Consider the following 24,051-nt stretch of genomic DNA (forward strand, 5'->3'; position numbering starts at 1 on the left):
ATCCAAGTATACTACATCCATTGACTCTCCTTTATCAATTTTGTTAGTAACATCCTCAAAAAACTCCAACAAGTTTGTCAAACATGATTTCCCATTCACAAATCCATGCTGACTGTGCCCAATCAGATCATGATTATCCAAGTATCCATTTATCCTTTATATAATAGATTCTAGCATTTTCCCTACTACTGATGTAAGACTAACAGGTCTGTTTTCTCTCTCCCTCCCATCTTAAATAGTGGGCTGACATTTGCTATCTTCCAATCTTCAGGGACCATTTCAGAATCTACAGAATTTTGGAAAATGATCACCAATGCATTCACTATCTCTATAGCAACCTCTTTCAGAATATCAGGTCCCGGGTACTTATCAACTTTCAGTCCCATTAAATTCTCCAATACAACCTTCCTACTTATAATAATTTTCTTCTCAACACCTCATTCTCCCTAGTCCCTTGGATCTCTAAATTTGGGAGATTTCCAGTATCTTCCTCAGTGAAAACAGACACAAAGTACTCATTTAGCTTCTCTGCCATTTCTCTATTCCCCATTATGAATTCTCCTGACTCTGCCTATAATGAGACCAGGTTTGTCTTAGCCAAACACTTCCTTTTTACATAGCAGCTTTTACAGTCCATTTTTATGTTTTTTGCTAGATTGCACTCATATTCTATTCTCCCTTTCTTTACCAGTTTCTTGGTCTTCCTTTGCTGTATTCTAAAAACCTCCCAATCCTCAGGTTTACTACTACTTCTGGCAACTTTATAAGCCTTTTCCTTTAATCTTATACACTCTTTAACTTTGTCAGCTACGGTTGACTGACTTCTTTGGTTTTTGCACCTTGAAGGAATGTATAGGTGCTGTAAGCTATGTAAGTTCTTTGAAGACTATCCATTGCCTATGTACAGTCATACCTTTTAATGTATTTTCCCAATCCACCTCAGCCAATTTGCCCCTCATGCCTTCATAATTTCATTTATTCAACTTTAACACCCTTGCTTCAGAGTGAACTACCTCACTTTCAAACATAAAGTAAAATTCTATCATATTGTGGTCACTTATTCCTAAAGGATCTTTTACGACAAGATTATTAATTAGCCCTTTTTCATTACATAATGCTAGATCTAAAATAGCTTGTCCTCTAGCAGTAGAACATACTGCTCTAGAAAACCATCCTTAACACACTCCAGAAATTAGACTTCCACAGCATTAGTGCTCAATTGGTTTACCCAGTCTATATGCAGATTGAAGTCACCCATGATTACTGTATTGCCCATGCTACATGCTTCTCTCATCTCCTGATTAATACCATGCCCCACATTACCACTACTGTTTGGTGGCCTATAAACAACTCCAACCAAAGTCTGCTGCCCTTTGCTGATCCTTAGCTCCACCCAGATTCCACACATCGCTCTTCCAATCTGAGATCCTCCCTTACTAATACACAGATCCCATCCCTTATTTTCAGCACAACGCCACTTCCTTTCCCTTCTTGTCTGTCCTTCCTAAACGTTATCTTATTGCAACCCATACTGCTTCCTCTAAATCACTGGTACTCAAACTGCAGCTCTGGGGCTATTTGTGACCCATCTTCTGCCTCATTTGTGGTCCTTGTGAGACCTGTTGGTTGATTTGACTCACTCACTTCATTTAACAGCCCTCCAGCTCTCAGATGTTACAAAGGCTGGGATTCAGGAAAAAGAGAGCCATAGCAATCTTTTAAAATTTAAGTGTAAAATGTTTTCAAACTAAAACACATGGATCTGCTTTATGGTAAGACTTTGATAGTGACCATCACTAAGAAACTGTTTAGACTATAGCTTTCAACATTAGGTTAATGCGTACTACTCTTTTAACATTTCAACTTCACAGTTTTTGCATATGTTGAAAAGGAATTGATGTGATGTGCCGTACATTAAGAATTTTACACTTGCAAAGAGAATTCACCATAGGGTGGGGGAAAGAGGCAGAATAAAAATCCTATCACTATGGACAACTGGCTAAGTAAGGTACAAGATACCATTCCTACCTATGAAGAATAATCACTATACTAATTGGCATATTTACATTGTGTCTGTATAAAGCAGCTTTTAAAAGTTTGCAGCCCATGAAGTCAAAGGAGAGTACATGAAATTTTACTGCTAGGAAGAGTTTAGCAAAAAAGTGTTACCTATTAAATCCATGACATGCATGCAGCATGACTATCTGAAAAGCAACCACTTTCCACAAAATAATACTAGCGGAAGTTACTCTCCTGTAAAGAATATCAGCCACACTAGTAGAATGATTATCCCCCACTGCTGTCACAAGCACAGGTCATACAGAGTGCATCTACCTGCCTGACATTCATTAAAAATATTCATAACATTTCCAATTTTTAGCAAAACTTGAAAGGATTCACTATGAATCAGTCTCTGTTTTGAATCAGTGTCTCTAACAGCACTGAATAATTTCAAATTGAAAAAATAATCAAAGGCAAAAGGATTTTTTATTTTGCTGCTTTCAATTACTCCAAAAGTAAAGAGTAACATTAAAACAGTGCTATAATGGAAGTGTGAATAACAGTTAGAGATGCTAAAATAGCAATAGCAATCAAGTTAATGTTTATGTATACACTAGTTGTCATTCTGTGTATGGCAGATGGTGTACATTTGACATGTAGCAAAAGAATGCTGTAGTGATATCATTTAGGAACAGAAGCCATACATAATTATTATAGTTAAAAAGAATAGGATAAATGGGGGAGAGAGAGAGAGAGAGAGAGAGAGGAGGGAAAGCGAAAGATAGATGCACAAATGCTCATATGGTGAAAACACGACCTACAGCAAGACCTGAAGAGGCAGGACATTTTATGGGGAAGCTTGTGTTCAACTGTTTTGTTTTTAAAACAGAAGTGCATTTGTTACTAAAATTATAAACATTAGCAGAGACAAAGAGACAGGTATGAGTTATTGTGAACTGGCATAGCCCAGCGAATTTTTAAAATTCAATGCATATTAAATAGCTGGAAATTATGCATATTATGCCCCTGAATTTCCAATATTCGCTTCTGTCAGACAAGGCTCATTGCCAACAGCAAGATGTCAGAAGATTATATCTTAGCTGTTATCTTGCTGGCAAGGGAGTGAAAACTGGATCCTGATAAAAATTTTGAGTCTGAAATTCCTTCGGGATTCTACAGATATTCTGCTGGAGTTACTATGGGGAACCAGTAGAATCTCCATAGACTTGTGTTGTTTTATATAAGGTACCAACACCAATGACATCCCTTGATAGTGTGTTAAGATTACATTCATCCAATCATTCGGTTATTGGCTTCATAGTTGTGTGCAACTATATCAATCACAGATGAGGTCATCTCTGATCATTTCCTTGTATCGCTCTCCACCCATATCCACCTTCCCCTCCCAACCCTACTTCCTTCTCTGACCCCCTGCGGAAAATGTTCTCTTTCAATTCACTTCCAACAGTACTTTTAAAATCCCAACTGCCTAGCCTTTGGCCCTCCATTCAACACAAATTTCTGCAGCTAGTGATCTGCTCAACTGCACTTTCACCTCTACCTTTGATACAGTGGTCCTGTGTTATGACACAGCAGATGGTAAATGCTGAGCTGTCCAAATCCCAGAGGGAAACTTGAAACAATTGTCACAACTAATTTTCAATTTGTATGTTTCGAAATGTGGGCTTTGAACTCAGTAATAATGAAACCACCGAGTCTTAATAGGTTTTTATAAAAACTAAATTATGAAAAGATTGCAAGCACATACATATTTCTACAAATTATTATAACTTCTAAATCCCCTAATTAAGCCCCCAGTTACACTTTCATTCAGGCAACAGTAAGACACAGATTTTAAAAGGTCCAGGCAAAGAAACATGATGTCCTGAGCCAGTCGAATTCAAAGTGAGTTCTCTTAACTTCAGTCCCTGGAGGCAGCAGTTTGGTACATACAGGCTGAAGATGTTTCGCACTTGTTGAATCTTAGACTGCCTTCCCTCACACACAGCCTTCACTCCTTTATACATAATTTCCCTTTTGAATGCAAATACCCATTGTTTCACTATGTCTTTGGACTTTATTTTCATGATAATAAAAATCTCTCAAAGCACTAAGTTTTACCAGTAATCTTTGGGAAAAATAAACACACAGTTTCCAAACTTCACCTGGCTAGGTGACACATTTCACCCCTCCTCTAAAAACAATCTAGTCTGGTTTATTTAAAAATGCAAATGTCCTTTTATACCTTACATTTTAAACTTACCCCATTTTTACATCAAAGCCTTCAGACCAGTTGCCTTTAATCCAATTAAGTTTCGCACACACACACAGACACGTGCACACATCCCAGTATTACTCTATTTTACAATAAATTCCAATAACATTATGGATAATATTATATCTTCCAGACATGGAAAGTATTATATCTTCCTGACATCCTGATTAAACCTATCAATTTCTCTCAACCTAGCTGGTACCCTTGGTACAGGCCTCTGCTCCTTTAAGTGCAAGGGATGCAGACTTCAACAGATATGCAGACAATCACTTTAGCCACTGACTGCCAGGTCTGCCTGTACAATATAAAGTACTATTTTGTCTGTCAAAACTGTTCACTTTCCAGTATCCTCCTGGAATGCAAAATTACTTTGGCTTCCTACTGCAAATCATCATCTTAAACTGCTCTCCATCACCCCCCACCCCCACCCTCACGACCCCACCGTATCCTTGGCCCGCAGCTCCAAAACTGTAAGGAGTTCATGTGCCTCTTTGTCAATGAGACTAAGACCATCCAATCAGCCACCTCTGCCTCATCCCTCCCTTCCACTGGTGCAAACTTCTTCTCAAGTTAACGGAAAACTTGGAGAGCAAAGCCAGCCAAAAGTCCACTGCACCGGAAAATCCCAGCCAACATCTATTTCTAGCTTCTCTCCCATCTGTCCGCATGCCAAGCTCATCCATCCACTAAACCACTGACGACCAACTTTCCTTCCTGGATCTCATGTTAGCTTATACCTTTGATGTTCCCTCTCCTTAAAAACTGGCTCCCTCTAAATCTAATCAGCCATCCTTAATCCCACCTCAAGATATCAATTCTTGACCCCTCTGGCCTTGAAATGCCACCCCATCTCCAACCTCCCTTTCTCCCAATACCTCGAGCATGCTTTCCATCTTTCCCTGAACTTCATGTTTGAATCCCTCCAATCAGGTTTCTAACCCTGTCACTGTATCGCTATAGCACTTATCAGAGTCACAAATGACATCCGATATGACTGTGGCAAAGGTCAATTATCTCTCTCCCTTATTTTCAAGTAGTCAGCAGCTTTTGACACAGTTGACCACACCATCCTCCTCCAATGCCTCTCCATTGTCATCCAGCTTGGGGGGGGGGGGGGTGCTGCTGCTCTCACCTGGTTCCATTCTTATCTATCTAATCCTAGCCAAAGAATCACTTGTAATGGTTTCTAAACCTCTCTCCGCACTGTTACCATCGGTGTCTCCCTAGGGTCAATCCTTGAACCACTCCTATTCCTCATCGATATGCTGCCCCTCGGCAACATCATCCAAAAACAGAATTAATTTCCACACCTACACTAATGGCACCCAGTTCTACCTCACCACCACCTATCTCAACTCCTCCACTGTCTCTAAATTGTCAGATTGCTTATCTGATATCCAGTACTGGACAAGGACAGAAATTTCCTCCAGCTAAATATTGGAGGAACGAAGCCAGTGACTTTGATCACTGCCACAAACTCTGCTCCCTCACCACCAACTCCATCCCACTCCTTGGAAACTGTCTGAGGCTGAATCAGACTGCTTCAGGTTGCTTCTTTGGTGTCACATTTGACCTTGTGATGAGCACCTGACCACCTACCTGCACTATTGCTAAGCTCGCCCAGCTCCATACCTGCTTCAGCTCATCTGCTGCTGAAACTCTGATCCATGCCCTTATTACCCCTAGAGTTGACTATTCCAATGCACAGCTGACCAGGCTCCCACATCTTCCATAAACTCAAGGTGATCCCACACCCTGTTGCCAGTGTTCCGTCTCACACCAACTCCCATTCACCCATCACCCTGTATTCACTGATGTACATTGGCTCTAGGTTAAACAATGTCTCAGTTTTAAAATTCTTTTTTTTCAAATCCCTCCAGGGTCTTGCCCCTTCCTATCTCTGTGAACACTTCCAAGTCCAACAACCCCAACCACTACCACCACCATCACCCCCAGTGCAGATATCTACTCTCCTCCCATTCTGGCCTCTACAGCATTGCAGATTTTAATTGCTCCACCACTGGTAGCCTTGCCTTCAGCTGCCAAGACTCTTAAGCTGTTGAATTCCCTTCCTAAACCTCTCCCTTTCTCTTCCTTTCTTACCTCCTTTACAATGCTCCCTGAAACCTACCTCCTTGACCAAACTTTTGGTCATCTGCCCTAAGATCTTTTTATGTGCTTCGAATCTGTTTGACAACTCTCCTCTGAAGTGTCTCGGGCATTTTACTGCATTAAAGGCACCATATAAGTGCAAGCCATTTTTGATGTTGCAATTGAACCATAAAGGCCACGAAAGTCTCAAGCCTGATCCCCAGCTTGCATTGAGATGGTTAATAATAACAGGTTAGCAGGAAGCATTGTTAATTTACTTCAGCACCCAGGCTAGGGAGAGGCAAAAATCAACACGAGTCTCACTCCAGGCTGCTTTCAGCGAGTAGCTTTTACAAAGTGCTTGCACAAAGTGGATGCTGGTGAGGAGTGAAAGGGACTAAGCTGTGCCCCTTTCCTACAGTGGAATAGCCTGTGACATTCACATTTTGGCTCCATGAAGAATAGCGATGAGTAACCTATCCCAGTATGAGTCAGCATCTCAAAGAGAGAAAGGAGAATACAGGTAAGTGGATGCAGCAATTAAAATCAGCACACCCTTCAGACAGGAAATGCACAGGACTTTCCAACATAATTGATGAGATGTTTTTTTCAATGACCTGCACAAGCTAATAAGTTGTTTGTTTAGTTTCTAGATGAAAAACATATTAACCTCCTTTCATCTTGGGAGGCTTTTCTTTAGACTTTTCATGATGCACCTTGCTCAAACAAAATTAAAAGTAATTTGCTTTTCCAAATCTTCCTATAGGTGAATGGCCAAAAATGCTGAAACATGACAATAATTCAAGAAAATTGCCTCCAATTTTGAAGCTATAAAATTTCCTCTACAAAAATTACATTTCACCTGGAACTCACTGATATCAGGTCAAGTGTCAAAGCCTGCTACCATAACGGCAGTGAAGAGCACTACCTGTGACTGGTCAATAGGGTATCAAACATCAGTTAAGTAATCTGGTTACTTCCAGAAAGTGCTGACAGCTTCCTGTGGATGAGTGCTTAGAGGAGGGTAGTAAGGTGCTTAGTGGAGGAAAATGCCCTCAAAAGGCAAAAGAGCCAATTCTTGAATTTGCCAGTGTCATCCACAACCTGCAAACCATGATGTAGCTGCAGGCTAGAACAAGTCAATGAAAGATCAACTGTGGATAGTCTAGAACACAATATCTGGGTTCATTGTCCTGCACAGCTAAGGCAGGAATGTCAAGGGAGCTGTGACTATAGTCAGTGAAATTCTATTACCCAATTGCTGACTGACTAAAGGCAGAAGCCCACATAATACAAAGTTATACAGGTCCTGGGATTGATTCCTGTTCTATGCTTAATCATCTAATGTCTGTCAGGGTAGAAGTGGGGGGGCTACTAATAACTGGCTCAGTTTTGCTGCGCTAGGGAAGAGAAAAATCAGTCAGGGTTTCCATTCTTTATTATTATTGTTCAGTGGCACCTGTTGGAAAGGGAGGGTGTGTGGATGAGAGGCTAGGACCAGAACCAGCTGTGAAGCACAGAGGCCCACCCCCAGAAGATCAAATAGTCTGCAGTATCACAGATAAGAAACTGGGAGATGCCAATGCGATACTACCCTTGAAACTTCTCAGAAGAGACACCACATTCCGAGCAGTAGAGGAAGAATTGGGAGCAAATAATTGTGCTGGAGATTACAGCCTTGGACTGCATTAGGTGTTTCAAGTTATCATTGTAGTTCAGAATGACTAAACAACAGTTTTCAATCCTGCAGCAATCTTAACAGACCAATCAAGTAACTCTACCAGTAAAACATGTGTACATATGCCAGAAAAGTTCGCGAACATCTCTGACAAGTGTTGCTTATACAAACAGGAAGGGTGCACCCTGCCAGATGTAAATATCACGCTGTATCCACGTGTAGGAGAGCCGGATGGCATTCACTCCGGGCGGCGAGAACTCCATTCCAGAGTGAAAAGCGGCCTTAACAGTTGGTGACTGAAGGTAGAGCCAGTGGCAGCAGAGCAAGTGCCCCCCACCAGGTCGTAGTGGGGATGGTAGTTGAGAGGATTGCAGCCGGCAGCGGAGAGCGGGAAGGGTGAAAGGCTACAAACTTGTCCTGGGGGGCGCGCGCGGGCGCGCACACGCTCCCATTTCTTCAGGGAGCTGGGCCAGACACTTAGTTATACACAGAGGGGGGATAAAAACATCATTCCAAACATTTCTCCTTTTCCCCACCAGGGCAGCCGCTCTCCCTCACTAACACATATATTTAAATAGATAGATAGAGTGATGTGTGAGGTGAAGTTTCTAGCACTGCCGGGATGTTGAACATATGCCCGGGTCGGCGCGTGCACAGGATTCCCAGCCCCAATGTTACAATGGTTACAATGCATCTTCACCAAGAGTTACAAATGTATCAAACCCCAACCCACGATAAAAAAGGGGACATGTCAACTGGTATCGGGCTCGTGTCCACGGTACATTTTTACATCAGACATGAAGACAATGTTCCCACATGTTTCGAAAAGTACCGAGCTTTAGCCCAGGCGCTGACTTACGCTGCTGTTCTCTCCTGTCCAGTGCACCATCGCCTGGTTGTGGGAAGCGTCTCCTCTGAGGATGAAGGAGGTGCTAACCAGAGCCGGCTCCTGCTGCGGGCTATAAGACCTCTTAACCCGAAATCCTTCGGCCAGCCCGGCCCGTTCGCCCCGAGCTCCGCCGGTCCCGCGCTCCTCTCTCGCAATGCCGGTGCCCGCGGTCCGCTCCCGGCGCACTGAGATCCCGGCCAGAGCCGATGGGAGCAAGAAAAACCCGAAGGAAATGCAAAGCCACAGGTATCTGGAAAGAGAGCTCCGTGTCCGGGGAGTCGAGGAAAGGGCACTGCCCTTGTGCACCACGACTGCCATGATCATGTGGCCGTGGTCCTTGCAAAGCGGATGCCAACCAGAGTGGATTTATTGAGTGTGTGATCCAAACCCTGAGACAGATCCACAGTCTCACGCATACAGACATACACAGAGAGAGGGGAAAAAAAGAGGGTGGAACAGCAGCTCAGTTGAAGCTCACTGAGCTTTTTTTTCCCTCTTTGCTCATTCAATCACTCTCGCAGGCAGGCAAGCAGCCAAAGAGCACCATCTGCTGGAGGTAAAGACAAGGTCTCCAGCTCACAGTCTCTCTGAGGAAACCACACATCCAACTTGTCTCGACAACGTGGAGTCTTACCGCTGTCCTATGTGCCAATGTGCACTACTCCAGGGGTTGTTGACAACGTAGCCCTGGAACCTAAATCTGGACGCTGCTGAGATGACCCTGCCTGATTTCCGGCAGAAAAAAAAAACAGGTAAAATAATTGTGCTTTTTATTTTCATTTTCTTTGAACACTTTCTTTTGTAAGTTTAAATAAATATTGCAAATGGGGAAAAGACTATTTGACTGGGTAGGTTGGAGGCAGGCGTTCATGTGATGAAACCTCCAATAATACATCCCGCCGGACGTGGCAATTCGATGCACACCTATTAAAAGAGTTTCAAGTATCTCTCTTCTGCTGCTGACTGTGACATTAAATAGTTTACAGAAAGTAGTAAGGATAGTTTGCGACACATTTGTGCTTCAAAACATTCTTAGAGATGGATGCAGATTAGTGGCATTCTCCCGAGTTTACCCCTGATCTTGGCCATATGCTCTGTCTCCTGTCAATGCCAGTCTATAAATACCCACAGTATGAAGCAGTTGGCCTAGTCTCTCTAGGCTTCACACCCTCTAGTGGCAGGTGCCAAGAACAAAGGTGCTACCTACTTGTCCTCATTAGGGGTGAATGCTGGGATTTTTCCTCATCAATTTTGTTTCCCCCTACCCCATTTCCTGAAGGAGCTGTTAATTCCTTGCTGGAATACATTTCCGCAAGTGTCATTAATTAGTACCCCATTGAAAGCAGCTATTCTTCACATCACATTTGACAGTGATTGTTCAGAGATTATGTGAGTGGAAGGGCTAGCACAGCTGAGCCAATTCTGTGCTTAACTGATTCCTACATATTTCAACTTACAGCAGTGGATACTGAATAGTATTTCAGAGTGAGAACCATTGCTCATTTTTCCTTCTTAACTCTAAGGGTAGAATCGTCCCAGATTTGCACTAAGTGCGATAGTGGGTGGGAATAAGCAAGTTTTACCCACTGGCTGCAATGGCAGGTTTTCACGCTGTATCGTCCCAATCCCGCTTCATTAATCTTGCATTACTGGGAATCGTGCCGTTTCGCTGGTGGGCAGCCTCCAATTCGCCTGCTATGCCGTCACCTCCCTGCTTCCCTCCCGGGCGCCATATTGTAAGTGCAGCAGCGCGCATACCTCTCAGTGCTTCCAGCCAGGCCTGCTGCACAAAAGACATAGCCCTAAAGGCACTAAGACAGCAGCCCCCTGATTCAGTGACACATCCCTGGGATGCCCTCTGGACACTGTTGAAGCCCGCTGCAATGTCCTCTACCCCTGCTCTAACTGCAGGAGCATCAGTCTCACCACTCTGGCATGGGAGGCAGTGGCAGTGGTGGTCAGTGCCAACGCTGCACAGAAGAGATTCCCCATCCAGTGCAGAAAGAGGATGAATGATCTCATCCATACCGCCAGGGTAAGGCAACCATCTCGCCACTCTAAACTCACACACTCACAAATCCATCACGCGTTCACTGGCATCTCACACTGCCAGCTCAAGGGACATGACCACTCACACTCACACACACCCTCACATCTCCATGTGGCCTCATCTCCTTTGGAGACTACCCCCTCAGCCCTCACCCTCTTGAGGCTACATGCACAGATCAACATTTGTCCCCACACACACACCCTGGAATACCTACCTACCCCAGTAATGCCCTTGCCCTGCAGCCTCTTCCCTTGCCTGAGGCTACTTCTCCCCCTTCCCCAAGCAAGCCATAGCCCTGCAGCCGTTGAAAAGCCACCCACACTTCACGGCCGGTTTCATAAGTAGAGACCTGCCCGTGAGCCCCCCTAAAAGTGATCTGGTTCTGCCTACAAAACCTGGCGCTGATGACTGCAAGTTCTGCCTGAAGCAAGATAGGCAAACAAACTTCAAAGTCCCGAATGAAGTGCAGCTCGCCAGCTGCACATCGCTTATGTTCAGTTGTGAAACAGGCAAATGTGCCCAGATGATCCAGTGTGGGGGGACGATTCCGGTGAGCTGGGCTTATAATGATGTCCAGATGTATTAAAATGAAGTTCCTGATGTTCGGCAGCAGGAAACACAGCCGGCCATTGATGAGTGGAATGGATGATTGCAAACTGGTTTCACAACATTGTGAAACCGACTTTTGGCCTTCCCGCCATATTGTCCACTCATGCCCGCCACGACACCCGACACCAGCAGCATGGAAAATTCTGCCCTGAGGTCAATTCTAATGGACTACCTACTGCCGTCTTGACTGAGATTTGTTAGTTCAGCTCAGACTCAAGATCCAACTTGGGACCTTTCTTAGGATGTCCCAAAGCTTTTACAGCCAAGGAAGTACTTTTGAAGAGTACTTACTGTTGTGTTTTAAGAAGCGAAGCAGCCAAGTTGGCATTGCAAGGTCCCAGACAGCAATGGGAGATAATCTCTGTTTATTGATGATGTTTATTGGGAGTTAAATACTGATTAGGACACTGGGGAGAATCCTACTCATCTTTGGATAGTGCTGTGGTTCTTCAGTGAAATATGGAAATAGAAAGTTATATTGGAAAAAGTTAACAGGAGATGTGCACTGATGTAAGATTTTTAACATATTACCAGTCAATTGTCTGTGGGATGACACACAGTGAAACTGGAAGTTCAGTTCTCTCTGTTGCCCATGTACCAGCCTCATGTTCTTATTTCTCTTTCTTTATCTCTCATTCTTTGATTGTATACCTCTTTTGTCTTTTATGTTTCTCTTCCCTCAATTCTTCTTTTCTCTGTCTTTTTCTTTCCTTTCTACCCTGGTGAGCGATAGTGAGTTATGTGGCTTGCTAAGGTGGAAAAAGTAGCCACCAGCACAAGGCTGCATTTGGAGGATAGTTGCAGGAAAAGTGCAGCCTTGATTTTGTTCCCCATCTTCTCCCCCAGACACTTTTACTCCCCACCACCACCATATTCCCATTGTATGTGTTTACCTTTCTCACACCTTCTCACTCCCATCACTACTCATACCCCTTCCCCTTTGAACTACTCATTCAATCCTTTTATCCTTTTCCCCTTGCTGTCACTCACCTAATTGTTACTCCTCCATTTACTCTGCCCCACATCCATTCACTTGCTTGAAGGACAGCTAGCAGAGGCTAAAGGCCTCTTTGCCCTGAACCAGTCTCCCAGCCACTCCTACTTTTCTACCTGTTGCTCTCAGAGACCATGCTAGCTTTCAAATTTCAACTTGTTTTTTCTTTAAAAGACAAATAAAAACTAGCAGGAGGAAAAATCTGCCTTTCTATCTATTTGTGTCTTCCTGCCTCCCAGTTGTTTGAAATTAGAATCTCTGGGTTTGAATTTCCATGGGGAATATTGTGATTGTCTACCGCAACTTTGTGGAAGATCTAAAGAAACCCTGGAGAAACAGCCTAAAAGCTGTTCATGCTGTTTATCCAGGGTTTACATGGATCTTACACTGAAGTTAGGGTGGGCGATTGGAAGAAATCCTATGGAAATTAATGCCATTTGTCTCCCACATGCAAGCTCTTTGCACTGACCTTTTCTGATTGTCAAGAAAATATGGGTGAGCTATTAGATGGCTTCAAAATTCACCTGATTTTTTGGGGGATTTGGCGGGGGATTGAGGTAACATTAAATGAAGAAAGACAAACTCTTTCTCTGTCTTTTTTTTCTTTCTCTCTCCACTCAGTCCAAGCCTCACCTTTGTCTCTCTCACCGCACTCTTGATTTTCCCTGATCCCAATAAGTTTCTCTTTCTCTCTTATGTTTTTCTCGCTTTTCCCTTTGACTTACATTTATAGAACACAAAACAAAGGCTAACAACTAGGGTTGGCAACTGTGGTTGGCCATATTTCTGGAGATTTCATGTTACCTCCCACCTCTAACCCTGACCTATCTTTAATATTTTTGGGACTAAATAAATGTAAGTATTCAAACAAATCAAAAAAGGCACATAATTGTTTTTAATGCCCTTATGATGCTTCATCCAGGTTGCTTGCAGCAGTGCCCAGGAGATTAATCTTTAATTCCTGGAAACTTCGGGACTGTGAGTGTTCACAATCCGAGCTACAATTGGTGTGCAATCCACGGTGTCATCTATTTCACTCTTTCACATGAGAGACACAAACAGACAACCTCTGTTTTTAACACTCAATGTAAATTTTACCTCTGTAAAGCTCTCGAAACGTGTTCTCTGGCTCTTCTCAAATAATTTTGAAGCATTTTTGAGCAGGAATTGCGTAAAGCGACAGAAATACATTCCTCAGCATTGCTAACTGCATGGAACAAAGGCATCCTGGGAAATTAGGAACTGTGCACATATTCAGGTGACACAATCCAAATACAGCTCAGAATTATAGCCCTGAGCGAAAGTTCAGCTGCAAGCCCACACTTTTGGCAGATGCTAAAGAAGTTGAAAAAATTTCAATTAAGGCATTAGGTGCCAATCCAATTGATATTTAATCATGTTATTATGAAATATCTATTTTTAAAATTTTTTGATTTTAAAAATTCCAAAAGGCCAAAATGAACATTGAAATTTTTTTCATGATCTGAGGAAGAGATATTACAGTGCCACCTGCTGACCAAAGCCAGCAACTCAATACAGATGAAAATCAGTTTTTCAGTTCTCCTACATTTCAGTGCTCAGATTAGCATTAAAAATCCTCGTAAAGTGCCGTTATAAGCAAGCATCATGGGTATGTATTACATGTTGATGTGTACAAAGTCAGTGTGGTAAAACCCAAGGGAAGATTTTTTACTTCAAACTTTTCAATTGAATGATTTTGATTATGAATAGCATTTTGCAGTCAAAACCTAGCTTTAATTTAAATTTAAAGAAACTCTATCTTTATGGTTCTATTAACAAAAGTTCCATCTAGTTTCTACTTAAAATTAATTTAGACCTATTGATTGCTAGTTAGGTAGCCAAGTCAAACTGTCGGAACAAAGTCTGTCATGGTGTGAGGCTAGTGTGTGATATTTGGCCAAAGTAGTTTTAGTTTCACATTTAAATGTAAATTTATGGCTGTAAATTTTTGCATTTCACTAATAAACAACTCTGAATAATAGACATTACAAGCAAATGCAATCTGCTCACCAAAAACTGAGTTTTTCTCAGTTGTAATTAATCATTGCCACAAATATTATACATTTCACAGGTTCATCAACAAACTTTGGTCGTTTATACCAATTAAATGGTTTACTCCCTGTCTTAGAAATGTTTAAGAATCAGTTACAGGTATGTCATAATTGGCTGTTAGCGTTTCATTACCTCTAAATAAGTCACATTCTCAGAAATCACAAATTTTTAAAAATGTGTTATTCTGTAATTTTGTTAATGGACTATTTATTACAGTGAAAATGAGAGAATTTCACCCACTTTTTGAAAAAAGAGAAAAACATAGCTCTTCATTACATGCATAAAGACAGGACAAACAAAATGTCACACAAAGCCTCATTTGCACATCACAGAATAGCTTTATCATTAACTTAACTAGGGTAAATGTAAGGATAATATTATGAATTTGTTTGTTTTTTGATTCCAGACATGTCTATTCAACTTTGTCATTTTCATATAAAAGTAATAATGCTGCTGTATATCTTTGGGAATAACATTAAATAGCAAGGTGAAAATCAAAATACTGTCACTCCTGTATATGTCTAAGAAGTGACATTTTTCACACTCGACTGCTGGTGCCATTAAACAACGTTAATATTCAGAAAGAATCTTTAATAATGTAGCTTTATTTCATTATTACCCAGAAAATAGCGAGGAAAATAATCCAGTCTTTCAACATTGAACACAGATGGCAAAAACCTGACAGAGAAAGTCTAAACCCCTCTGGAAGCCATTGCATGGAGAGAATTTTAACTTCCAATTTGCTGCACTCTGCCTGACAGCTGGAGATGGACTGCAAATAGTAAAGTATTGTGCCCTATTTCTTCCCTGCAGTACATTAATCACCCCTTTCTGCCCAGAAAAATCATAGTGGTTAATTCACCCCGATTGCTTCTGAACCAGTGAATCGCAGCGGATACTGCAATGGTGATGATGTAAACTGTGCAAAGTATTCTAACTGATCCCAAGCACAAATTAATGCCACCATAACGATTAAAAATTAAAACAGCAAAATCACAGAAATCTTAAATAATGGACATGTACTAGAATCCAAAATGGCTGCTAATTGAGAGTGGGAATCTCCTACACTGCATGGCTTCTATTCAATTGACCAAAGAGTGCTCTGAAAATAGCAGTAGGCTAGAGGTAATGATCCATGTAGGGCTACATTTCAAAAGATTCCAGTGATTCTTCAGTACCTATGCCCAAGTTACCATTTCTCATGTATGATTCTAGATAGTAGGTAGGAACGTAGGAACAGGATTAGGCCATTCGGCCCCTCGAGCCTGCTCTTCCATTCAGTTAAAACATGGCTGATCTTCCACTTTAATGCCATTTTCCTGCACTATACCCATAACCCTTGATGTCTTTAATATCCAGAAACCTATCAATCTCAGTCCTGAATATACCCAATGACTGAGCCTCCACATCATGCCGGGGTAAAGAATTCCAAAGATTCACCACTCTCTGACTAAAGAAATTCCTCCTCATCTCAATCCTAAATGGCCTACCTCTTATTCTGAGACACTGCTCCCTGGTCCTAGACCCCAGCCAGGGGAAACATCCTTCCTGCATCTACCCGGTCGAGCCCTGTAAGAAATTTGTACACTTCAATGAGATCACCTCTCATTCTTCTAAACTCTAGAGAATACAGGCCCAGTGTCCTCAATCTATCTTCATAGGACAGTCCCGCCATCCCAGGAATCAGTCTGCTGAACCTTCATTGCACTCCCTCTATGGCAAGTGTATCCTTCCTTAGGTAAGGAGACTAAAACTGTACATAATACTCCAGGTATGATCTTACCAAAGCTATACACAGCTGCAGCAAGACTTCCTAATCCTGCACTCAAAGTCCTCTTGCAATAAGGGTTCATGTACCATTTGCCTTCCTAATTGCTTGTTGAGCCTGCATGTTAGCTTTCAGTGATTAATGAACAAGGACACCCTTTGGACGTCAATACTTCCCAATCTCTCACCATTTAAAAATTACTCTGCATTTCTGTTCTCCCTTCCAAAGTGGATAACTTCACAGTTTTTCACATTATATTCCATCTGCCATGTTCATGCCCACTCACTCAGCCTGTCTCAATTCCCTTGAAGTCTCTTTGCATCCTCCCCACAACTCACATTCCCACCAAGTTTTGTATCATCAGCAAACTTGGAAATATTGCAATTGGTTCCCACATCTAAATCATTAATATAGGTTATGAATAGCTGGGACCCAAGCACTGACCCCACTTGTCACAGCCTGCCATCCTGAGAATTATCCATTTATTCCTACTCTATGTTATCTGTCCATTCACCAACCTCCAATAGGTTTGTCAAATATGATTTTCCTTTCATAAATCCATGCTGACTGTGCCCAATTATTTTTTAAGTGCCTAGTTATCACAGCCTTTATAATAGACTCTAGCGTTTTTTCTCAATAACTACTTTTTTATTAATACTAATTTCTATCAGGTCCTCAATCTTGCTAATCCATTGATTCTCTCGAATTTCAGGGAGGTTTTTTGTATCCTCGTCCATGAAGAAAGACACAGAGGCCTGGACTTTCCAGCCCTGCTGCTGGGATCTCCCGGTCCTGCCAAAATCAATGGACTTTTGGCTGACCTGCTGCATCCCCACAGTGGATCCTACCATGGCAGGGCCAGAAAATCCTAGCCAAAGTATTTGTTTAGTTTCTCTGCCATTTCCTTATTCCCCATTATAAATTCTCCTGTCTCTTCCTGTAATGGGCCCACATTTGTCTTTACTTTTCCTTTTGACATACCTATAGAAGCTTTCTCTGTCCACTTTTATGTTTCTTGCTAGTTTACTTTCATATTCTATTTTCTCTTTCTTTATCAGCTTTTTGATTTTCCTTTGCTGAATTCTAAAATGCTCCCAAACCTCACGCTTCTACTTTTTTTGGCAACTCTATAAGCCTCTTCCTTTAATCTAATACAATCCTTAACTTCTCAGAGACTCATATGGACTCAAAACGTTAACTCTGTTTCTCTCTCCACAGGTGCTGTTAGCCCTGCTGAGTCATTCCAGCATTTTCTGTTTTTGTTTCAGATTTCCAGCATCCACCATGTTTTGCTTTTACCTTAACTCCTCTTGTTAGCTATGGTTGGATTACTTTTCCTGTTGGGTTTTTGTGCCTCAAAGGAATGTAAATTTGTTGTAAACCATGTACTAATTCTTTAAATGCTAGCCATTGCCTGTCTACTGTTATACCTTTGAAAAGCAAAAAACTGCAGATGCTGGAAATCCAAAACAAAAACAAAAATACCTGGAAAAACTCAGTAGGTCTGACAGCATCTGCGGAGAGGAATACAGTTAACGTTTCAAGTCCATATGACTTCAACAGAACTAAGGAAAAATAGGGGTGAAATATAAGCTGGTGGGGCAGGTAGAGCTGGATAGAGGGCCAATGATAGGTGGAGATTGCCAAAAGATGTCATAGACAAAAGGACAAAGAGGTGTTGACGGTGGTCATATTAGCTAAGAAATGTGCTAATAGGTGACATTAAGGGGAGAAAGCAGGACAAGCAAGGTACAGATAGCCCTAGTGGGGGTGGGGTGGGGGGAAGGGATCGAAATAGGCTAAAAGGTACAGACAAAACAATGGATGGAAATACATTTTAAAATAATGGAAATAGGTGGGAAAAGAAAAATATATATAAATTATTGGAAAAAGGGGGATCGGAAAGGAGGTGGGGATGGAGGAGAGTGTTCATGATCTAAAGTTGTTGAACTCAATGTTCAGTCTGGAAGGCTGTAAAGTGCCTAGTCGGAAGATGGGGTGCTGTTCCTCTAGTTTGCGTTGAGCTTCACTGGAATATTGCAGCAGGCCAAGGACGGACATGTGGGCATGAGAGCAGGGTGGTGTGTTGAAATGGCAAGCGACAGGTAGGTCTGGGTCATGCTTGCGGTCAGACCGTTCGCCTGCTGGTGAACTTAAAAGGGAAAAGAAGAACATATCATTAGTTAAAGTTATCACACTGTCACTTTTATTTTTCCTTAGTTCTGGTGAAGAGTCATACGGACTCGAAAAGTTAACTGTGTTGCTCTCCGCAGATGCTGTCAGACCTGCTGAGTTTTTCCAGGTATTTTTGTTTTTGTTATACCTTTTAATGTAGTTTCCCAATCTGCCACAGCCAGCCTCCCCCTTCTACCTTCATAGTTTCCTTTGTTTAGATTTAAAACCCTAGTTTTGGATTGAACTACATCACTTTCAAACTTAATGTAAAATTCTATCATATTAAGGTCACTCTTCTCCAAAGGTTCCTTTAAAATGAGACTATTAATTCGATCTGTCTCATTGCACAATGATACACCTAAGATAGCCCATTTCCTGGTTGGTTCCTTAAAATACTGTTCTAGAATACCATCGCATATACATTCCTGGAATTCATCCTCCACAGCATTACTGCCAATTAGGGTTTACCCAGTCTATATGTACATTGAATTCCCCCATGATTACTGTATTATGCTTGTTACATGCACTTCTAATTTCCTGATTTATACCATGCCCACATTACCACACTCCTATTTGATGGTCTATAAACAACTCCTACTAATGTTTTCTGCCCCTTGCTGTTTCTTAGCTCCACCCAAACTGATTCTACATCTTGATCTTCAAATTTAAGGCCCGCTCTCACTAATGTACTGATCCCATCCTTTATTAACAGTGTTACCCCACCTCTTCTTCCTTTTTGTCTATTCTTCTTAAATGATTAATATCCTTCAACATTCAGTTCCCAACTTTGGTCACCTTGCAGCCACATTTCTGTAATGGCAATTAGGTCATATCTATTTACTTCTATTTGTGCTGTCAAATCATCTACCTTATTGAGAATGCTGCATGCATTCAGATAGAATGTCTTTAACTCTGTACTGTTGACCGGAGGTCACTGGTCATGGTTATTGGCTTAGTACAAAGAGGAGAAGAGTCAATTCTCTCTTAACTCTCAATTCGTTTTATTCACATTGTTAGATCATATACATATAGCTTATAATTCTGGTTAGATATAGACATGCAGTTTGCACCAGGTTATACAGTTTTATACCCAAACTAGGATCTAAATGCACACCAACTAGGTTTCTCGGACACTCCCTGAGTGGTTACAGAATATAAAAGCTAATACCCGAAAAGGAGAGCTGACGCTGGCCAGGCGTTCCGTTCTCTCACTCTTTCGATGTCGTCTCTACGTTGCTGATGTAGGTTCTTCCACTTCCGCGATGGTTGTTCTCCAGAGTCTTCTCTGGCTCCACACCCGAGATTCTCCATTCTTATTCTGAATCTTATCTCTTCAAGCTGTGCTGTCTCTCTCCCGTTGGTTTAGGCTTGCTTGCCTAGTCTGTGGCATCTCCTTATTGGCTCTGTCCCAAGGACTTAGGTAGCATTACCTCATTACTCCTTTTCTAAATAAGGACTTGTATCTTATCACATTCCCTTTGTTTTTCACGAAACTCAGCTACTTCAAACCGGTTCCAGCCAGCTCAGGCCAGTAACTGGACTCAGGTTACTACAGGTCAAAAGTTGCTTTTGCCTATGTGTCAGCAGTTTGGCTGCAGCCCCTGGCCAACAGTACCTTTATTATTTTCACAACCTCTAGCCTTATCTGTTTGCACACAGTTAATGTTTGTATGCTTTGACCCGTCCTGCCACACTCTGATGACCATTTCCCTTATTGTAACATTGCTCTCTTGCCTTGTCCTCTCTCTTTAATTTATCACATCCACCTAAACTTGATCTTTCACCCCCATTATTTAGTTTAAAGCCCTCTCTACTGCCCTGGTTATATGATCTGCCAGAACACTGGTTCCAGAATGTTTCAGGTGAAGACTGGTCCAACGGTACAGCTCCCACTTTCCCCAGTACTGGTGTCAGTGACCGAGGAATTGAAACCCATTTCTCTCACACCAACCTCTGAGCCACACATTTAACTCTCTACTCCGATTTACCCTATGCAATTTTTTTCATGGTTCAGGTAATGATCCAGAGGTTATTACCATTGAGGTCCTGCTTTTTAATTTAGTCCCTAGCTGCTCATCCTCTCTAAGCAGAAACTCTTTATTAGTTCTACCTACGTTGTTGGTACCTACTTGGAGCACAACCACTGGGTCTTCCCCTGCAATTTCCTCTCCAGCCCAGAGCAGATGTCCTGAACCCTAGGCACAGGGCAGGCAACACAGCCTTCAGGACTCTTGGTCTTGGCTGTAGAGAACCATGTTTACCTCCCTGACTATACTGTCTTCATACAATGAGTATGAGTAGGCTATTTTACAATGGAACATCAGAGCTGAGCTCAATCTTGAGTATCGCTGGATGGTAATCAGCAGCAGCAAGAACCCAGGAAGACTTACCCTCCCTAGTCCAGGAATTTCTGAGGCAAATGGAGTATCACAGCAGTAGACCTGTTGAAATTAACTAAGTCAACAGAAACCAGTGATCAAACTTGGAATCTTGTGTGTATGTCTCAGCCACATGCCAGGCAGTGGTTTATATACTAAGCCATCAGAGAGGCCCCCATTATGTTCTATTTATTTGATGTTTGATGTATATTATATTGTACACTTGAGCCAAACATTGACACAATGGGTAAAGTTTCACCTAGAGCCAGAATGCTAAATTTCTGATATGCATCTCCAGTGTGTAATTCCCTGGCTTGGGAGTGTTGCAGTCAAAGGTTTACCTAATTGTATGTTTATGTATGTAAAACTTTGACACATTAGAAACCTAAGCTATAACTCTACTTATGGTGAAGTGTAGATTTTCTTCACCACTTTGAAACATTATAAAAAAGCACAAGTATAGTTGGCCACAATTCCTGCCCAAGGTGAAATGATGCAAAGCTATTGGTGGCACTATTGATAACCATTTTTGGAATGATATAGGGTGGGATTGTCCCAGATTTGCACTAAGTGCGGTAGTGGGCAGAAAAAAGAATGTTTTACCTGTCGGCTGCAATAGCGGCTTTTCAGGCTGTATTGTCCCAATCATGCCTCATTAATCATGCATTCCCGGGAAGCACACGGTTTCGATGGTGGGCCGGCTCTCATTCGCCCGCCACGCTGTCACCTCACTGTTTCCTCATGCCAGGCGCCATGTTTAAAGTGCAGCTGCACGCACGCCCCTCAGTGCTTCCAAACCAGGACTGCTGCACAGAAGGCATGGCCCTGAAAGGCAAGAAGACTTCAGCCACCCGATTTAGTGACATATCTCTGGAACACCTTTTAGACGACGTGGAGGCCCGCCATGATGTCCTCTACCCCTGCTATGGCTGCAGGAGGGGCAACAACGTCACCAAGGTGGGAGGTGGTGGCAGCGGTGGTCAGTGCCAACGCCTTGTAATAAAAGACAGCTACCCCGTGCCAAAAGAGGATGAATGATCTCCTCCGTTCTGACAGGGTAAGTCACTCTTCTCATCACTCCCAACTCACACACTCACAAACCCATCGCACATTCACAGGGATTTCACTCACTGCCAGTTCAAGGGACATCACAATTCACTCTTTCACACACACCTTCATTGTTCTAATCCCATCCATGGGATCACCCACCACCCACACATGTCAGGCATACTTATCATCTGGCCTGGCAGATCTCCTGCTTACACTCTCTCTATTTCTATACATGCAGGACAAGCTGGCACACACCAAGAGGGAGAGGTCGCAGACTGGGGGAGGGATGCCCGACATCAAGGTTCTAACAGGCTTTGAAAATAGAATCATACAGCTGGCAAGCAAAGTTCTGGACTGTTCCTGTGCTGACGGTGAGGTCGGCGATGCTCTACCAGGTGAGGATCCATCAAACAACCATGCTGTGAGTGATGTGTCCTGTTTCACAGGCCACTGCCATGTACTAATTATTTCTCCTTGCTTTCGTAGGCACACCAGGGAAACAGCCAAGGAAGTCCATGACTCAGGTCCTTGACTCAAGCCCTGAAGACACCTTGGAAGAAAAATCTGCTGAAACCCCAATTAAAGAGATGTCACAGCACTCACCCACACCCTCCACCAGCGCAGAGACACACACTTCAGTGGTACCTAGTTCGAGAGTAGCCTCGGGGTCGCAATCTGGTGAGCACATCGCATTGTCTGATCCACAGCAGGTGGCGGCAGAGACTTCCTAGGTTTCCAGCACTCGGAGGACTGCTGGAGACCAGAAATTTGCTGAGTCCGAGTCAGATGATGACCCTCTGGACTCGGTCATGTCACATGTTGCTGGAGCTGTAAAGGCAAGCTCGGGAACATCAGGAAGGGATGTCCGCTGCACTCCTCAGATTGCAAGGCACAATGGAGGAGTCAGTCTGCCTTCAGTCTGAGGTGATAGCGCCAGCATGCCAATGCACCTAGGTCAACACTGGTAGGATGGTGGCTGCCATGAAGACCTTGATCCAGGACATCGGTCCTGGAGTGCTGTGTTGACGCCATTGTTGGCCTCCAACAGTGTCAACGCGAGAGGGGCACGGGGCAGCTCAATCTCAATCCAGCTTCTCCTTCCCCTCAAGGAGTCAGCCAATGGCCGTCAGGCACAAATAGGGAGGAGGATCAGCAGGTGCACACCCTGGGGCCATTCACCAAGGTGACTCCAGGAGTGTCCAGCCCATCTGAATCCCCTCTTCCTATGGCCCGAGCAGCTCCGGCTTCACAGGTCAAGGAAGGTGCCATAGCCACACAGCAGGACCCTGAAAGCAGGCCAGGGCCCTCCTGGTCTCAGCCCTCCAGAGGGCGCCCGTCAAGGTCACCACAGATGGCATAACAGTCAGCAGGCTGCCTCCACCTCCGCAGGTTAGGAAGGTTAAGAAGATGTAGATGCACAGCTTGGGCACAATGTACATAATGTTCACCATTGTAAATAAACTCCCAAGAATGTCTCTTTGCCTATGGCTCCTTGTTGTGATGAGCAGTGTTTATGTCACTCAGATGTGAAACCTTAGTTCCTGCACAAGATAAAGGCAGGCGTCTCAGTCCAGGGTCTCCATGATATGACGCTGATTACAGAGCGCAAACGAACTGCCCTCAGCCAGACAGGAGTCAGACATTCACAGAGGCTATGTGAAGATCTATAGAGTGTCGTCATTGCATGTTGTCATCATCCTCCTGGAATCTAGTGACTATTAGGGCCTCCGTTGTGTCTCCATGACAGGAACCTGAGCACTGAGGGTGTGTGCACTACCACGAACCAGACTGGAATCAAACATTCAAAGATGCAATGTGAGGATCTATGGTGTCTCCTCACTGCATGTTGTCATCATCCTCCATGAATCAAGCAGCAATGAGGGCCTCCCAGGCATGCTTGCCTCGTCTAGCCAGCGTGATGGCCTCATTGCCTTCGAGAACCTCCTCACCCTCATCCTCATCCTCATTGATGTCCTCCTCATTGGAGGAGGCGTCCAGCTCCTCCATCTGCTTCTCAGCC

General features: G+C 43.1%; 1 protein-coding gene across 3 annotated transcripts in view; it reads right to left on the minus strand.

Moving 5' to 3' along the window:
• The window catches only part of sorcs2 (sortilin-related VPS10 domain containing receptor 2), an 874,344-nt gene that overhangs the window by 636,895 nt on the left and 213,398 nt on the right, over positions 1-24,051 (minus strand). For 2 of the 3 annotated variants that reach the window (XM_078542257.1, XM_078542248.1), the window contains exon 1: positions 8,905-9,437. The exons of the other annotated variant lie outside the window; for it this stretch is intronic. In XM_078542257.1, the coding sequence (XP_078398383.1) occupies positions 8,905-9,258 (354 nt within the window). In that variant the 5' untranslated portion in view covers positions 9,259-9,437. Of the gene's footprint in view, positions 1-8,904; positions 9,438-24,051 lie in introns of those variants that run through there. 3 annotated transcript variants of the gene reach the window in all.

The sequence above is a fragment of the Cetorhinus maximus genome, chromosome 1, assembly GCF_964194155.1.
Source record: "Cetorhinus maximus chromosome 1, sCetMax3.hap1.1, whole genome shotgun sequence".
Classification (NCBI taxonomy): domain Eukaryota; kingdom Metazoa; phylum Chordata; class Chondrichthyes; order Lamniformes; family Cetorhinidae; genus Cetorhinus; species Cetorhinus maximus.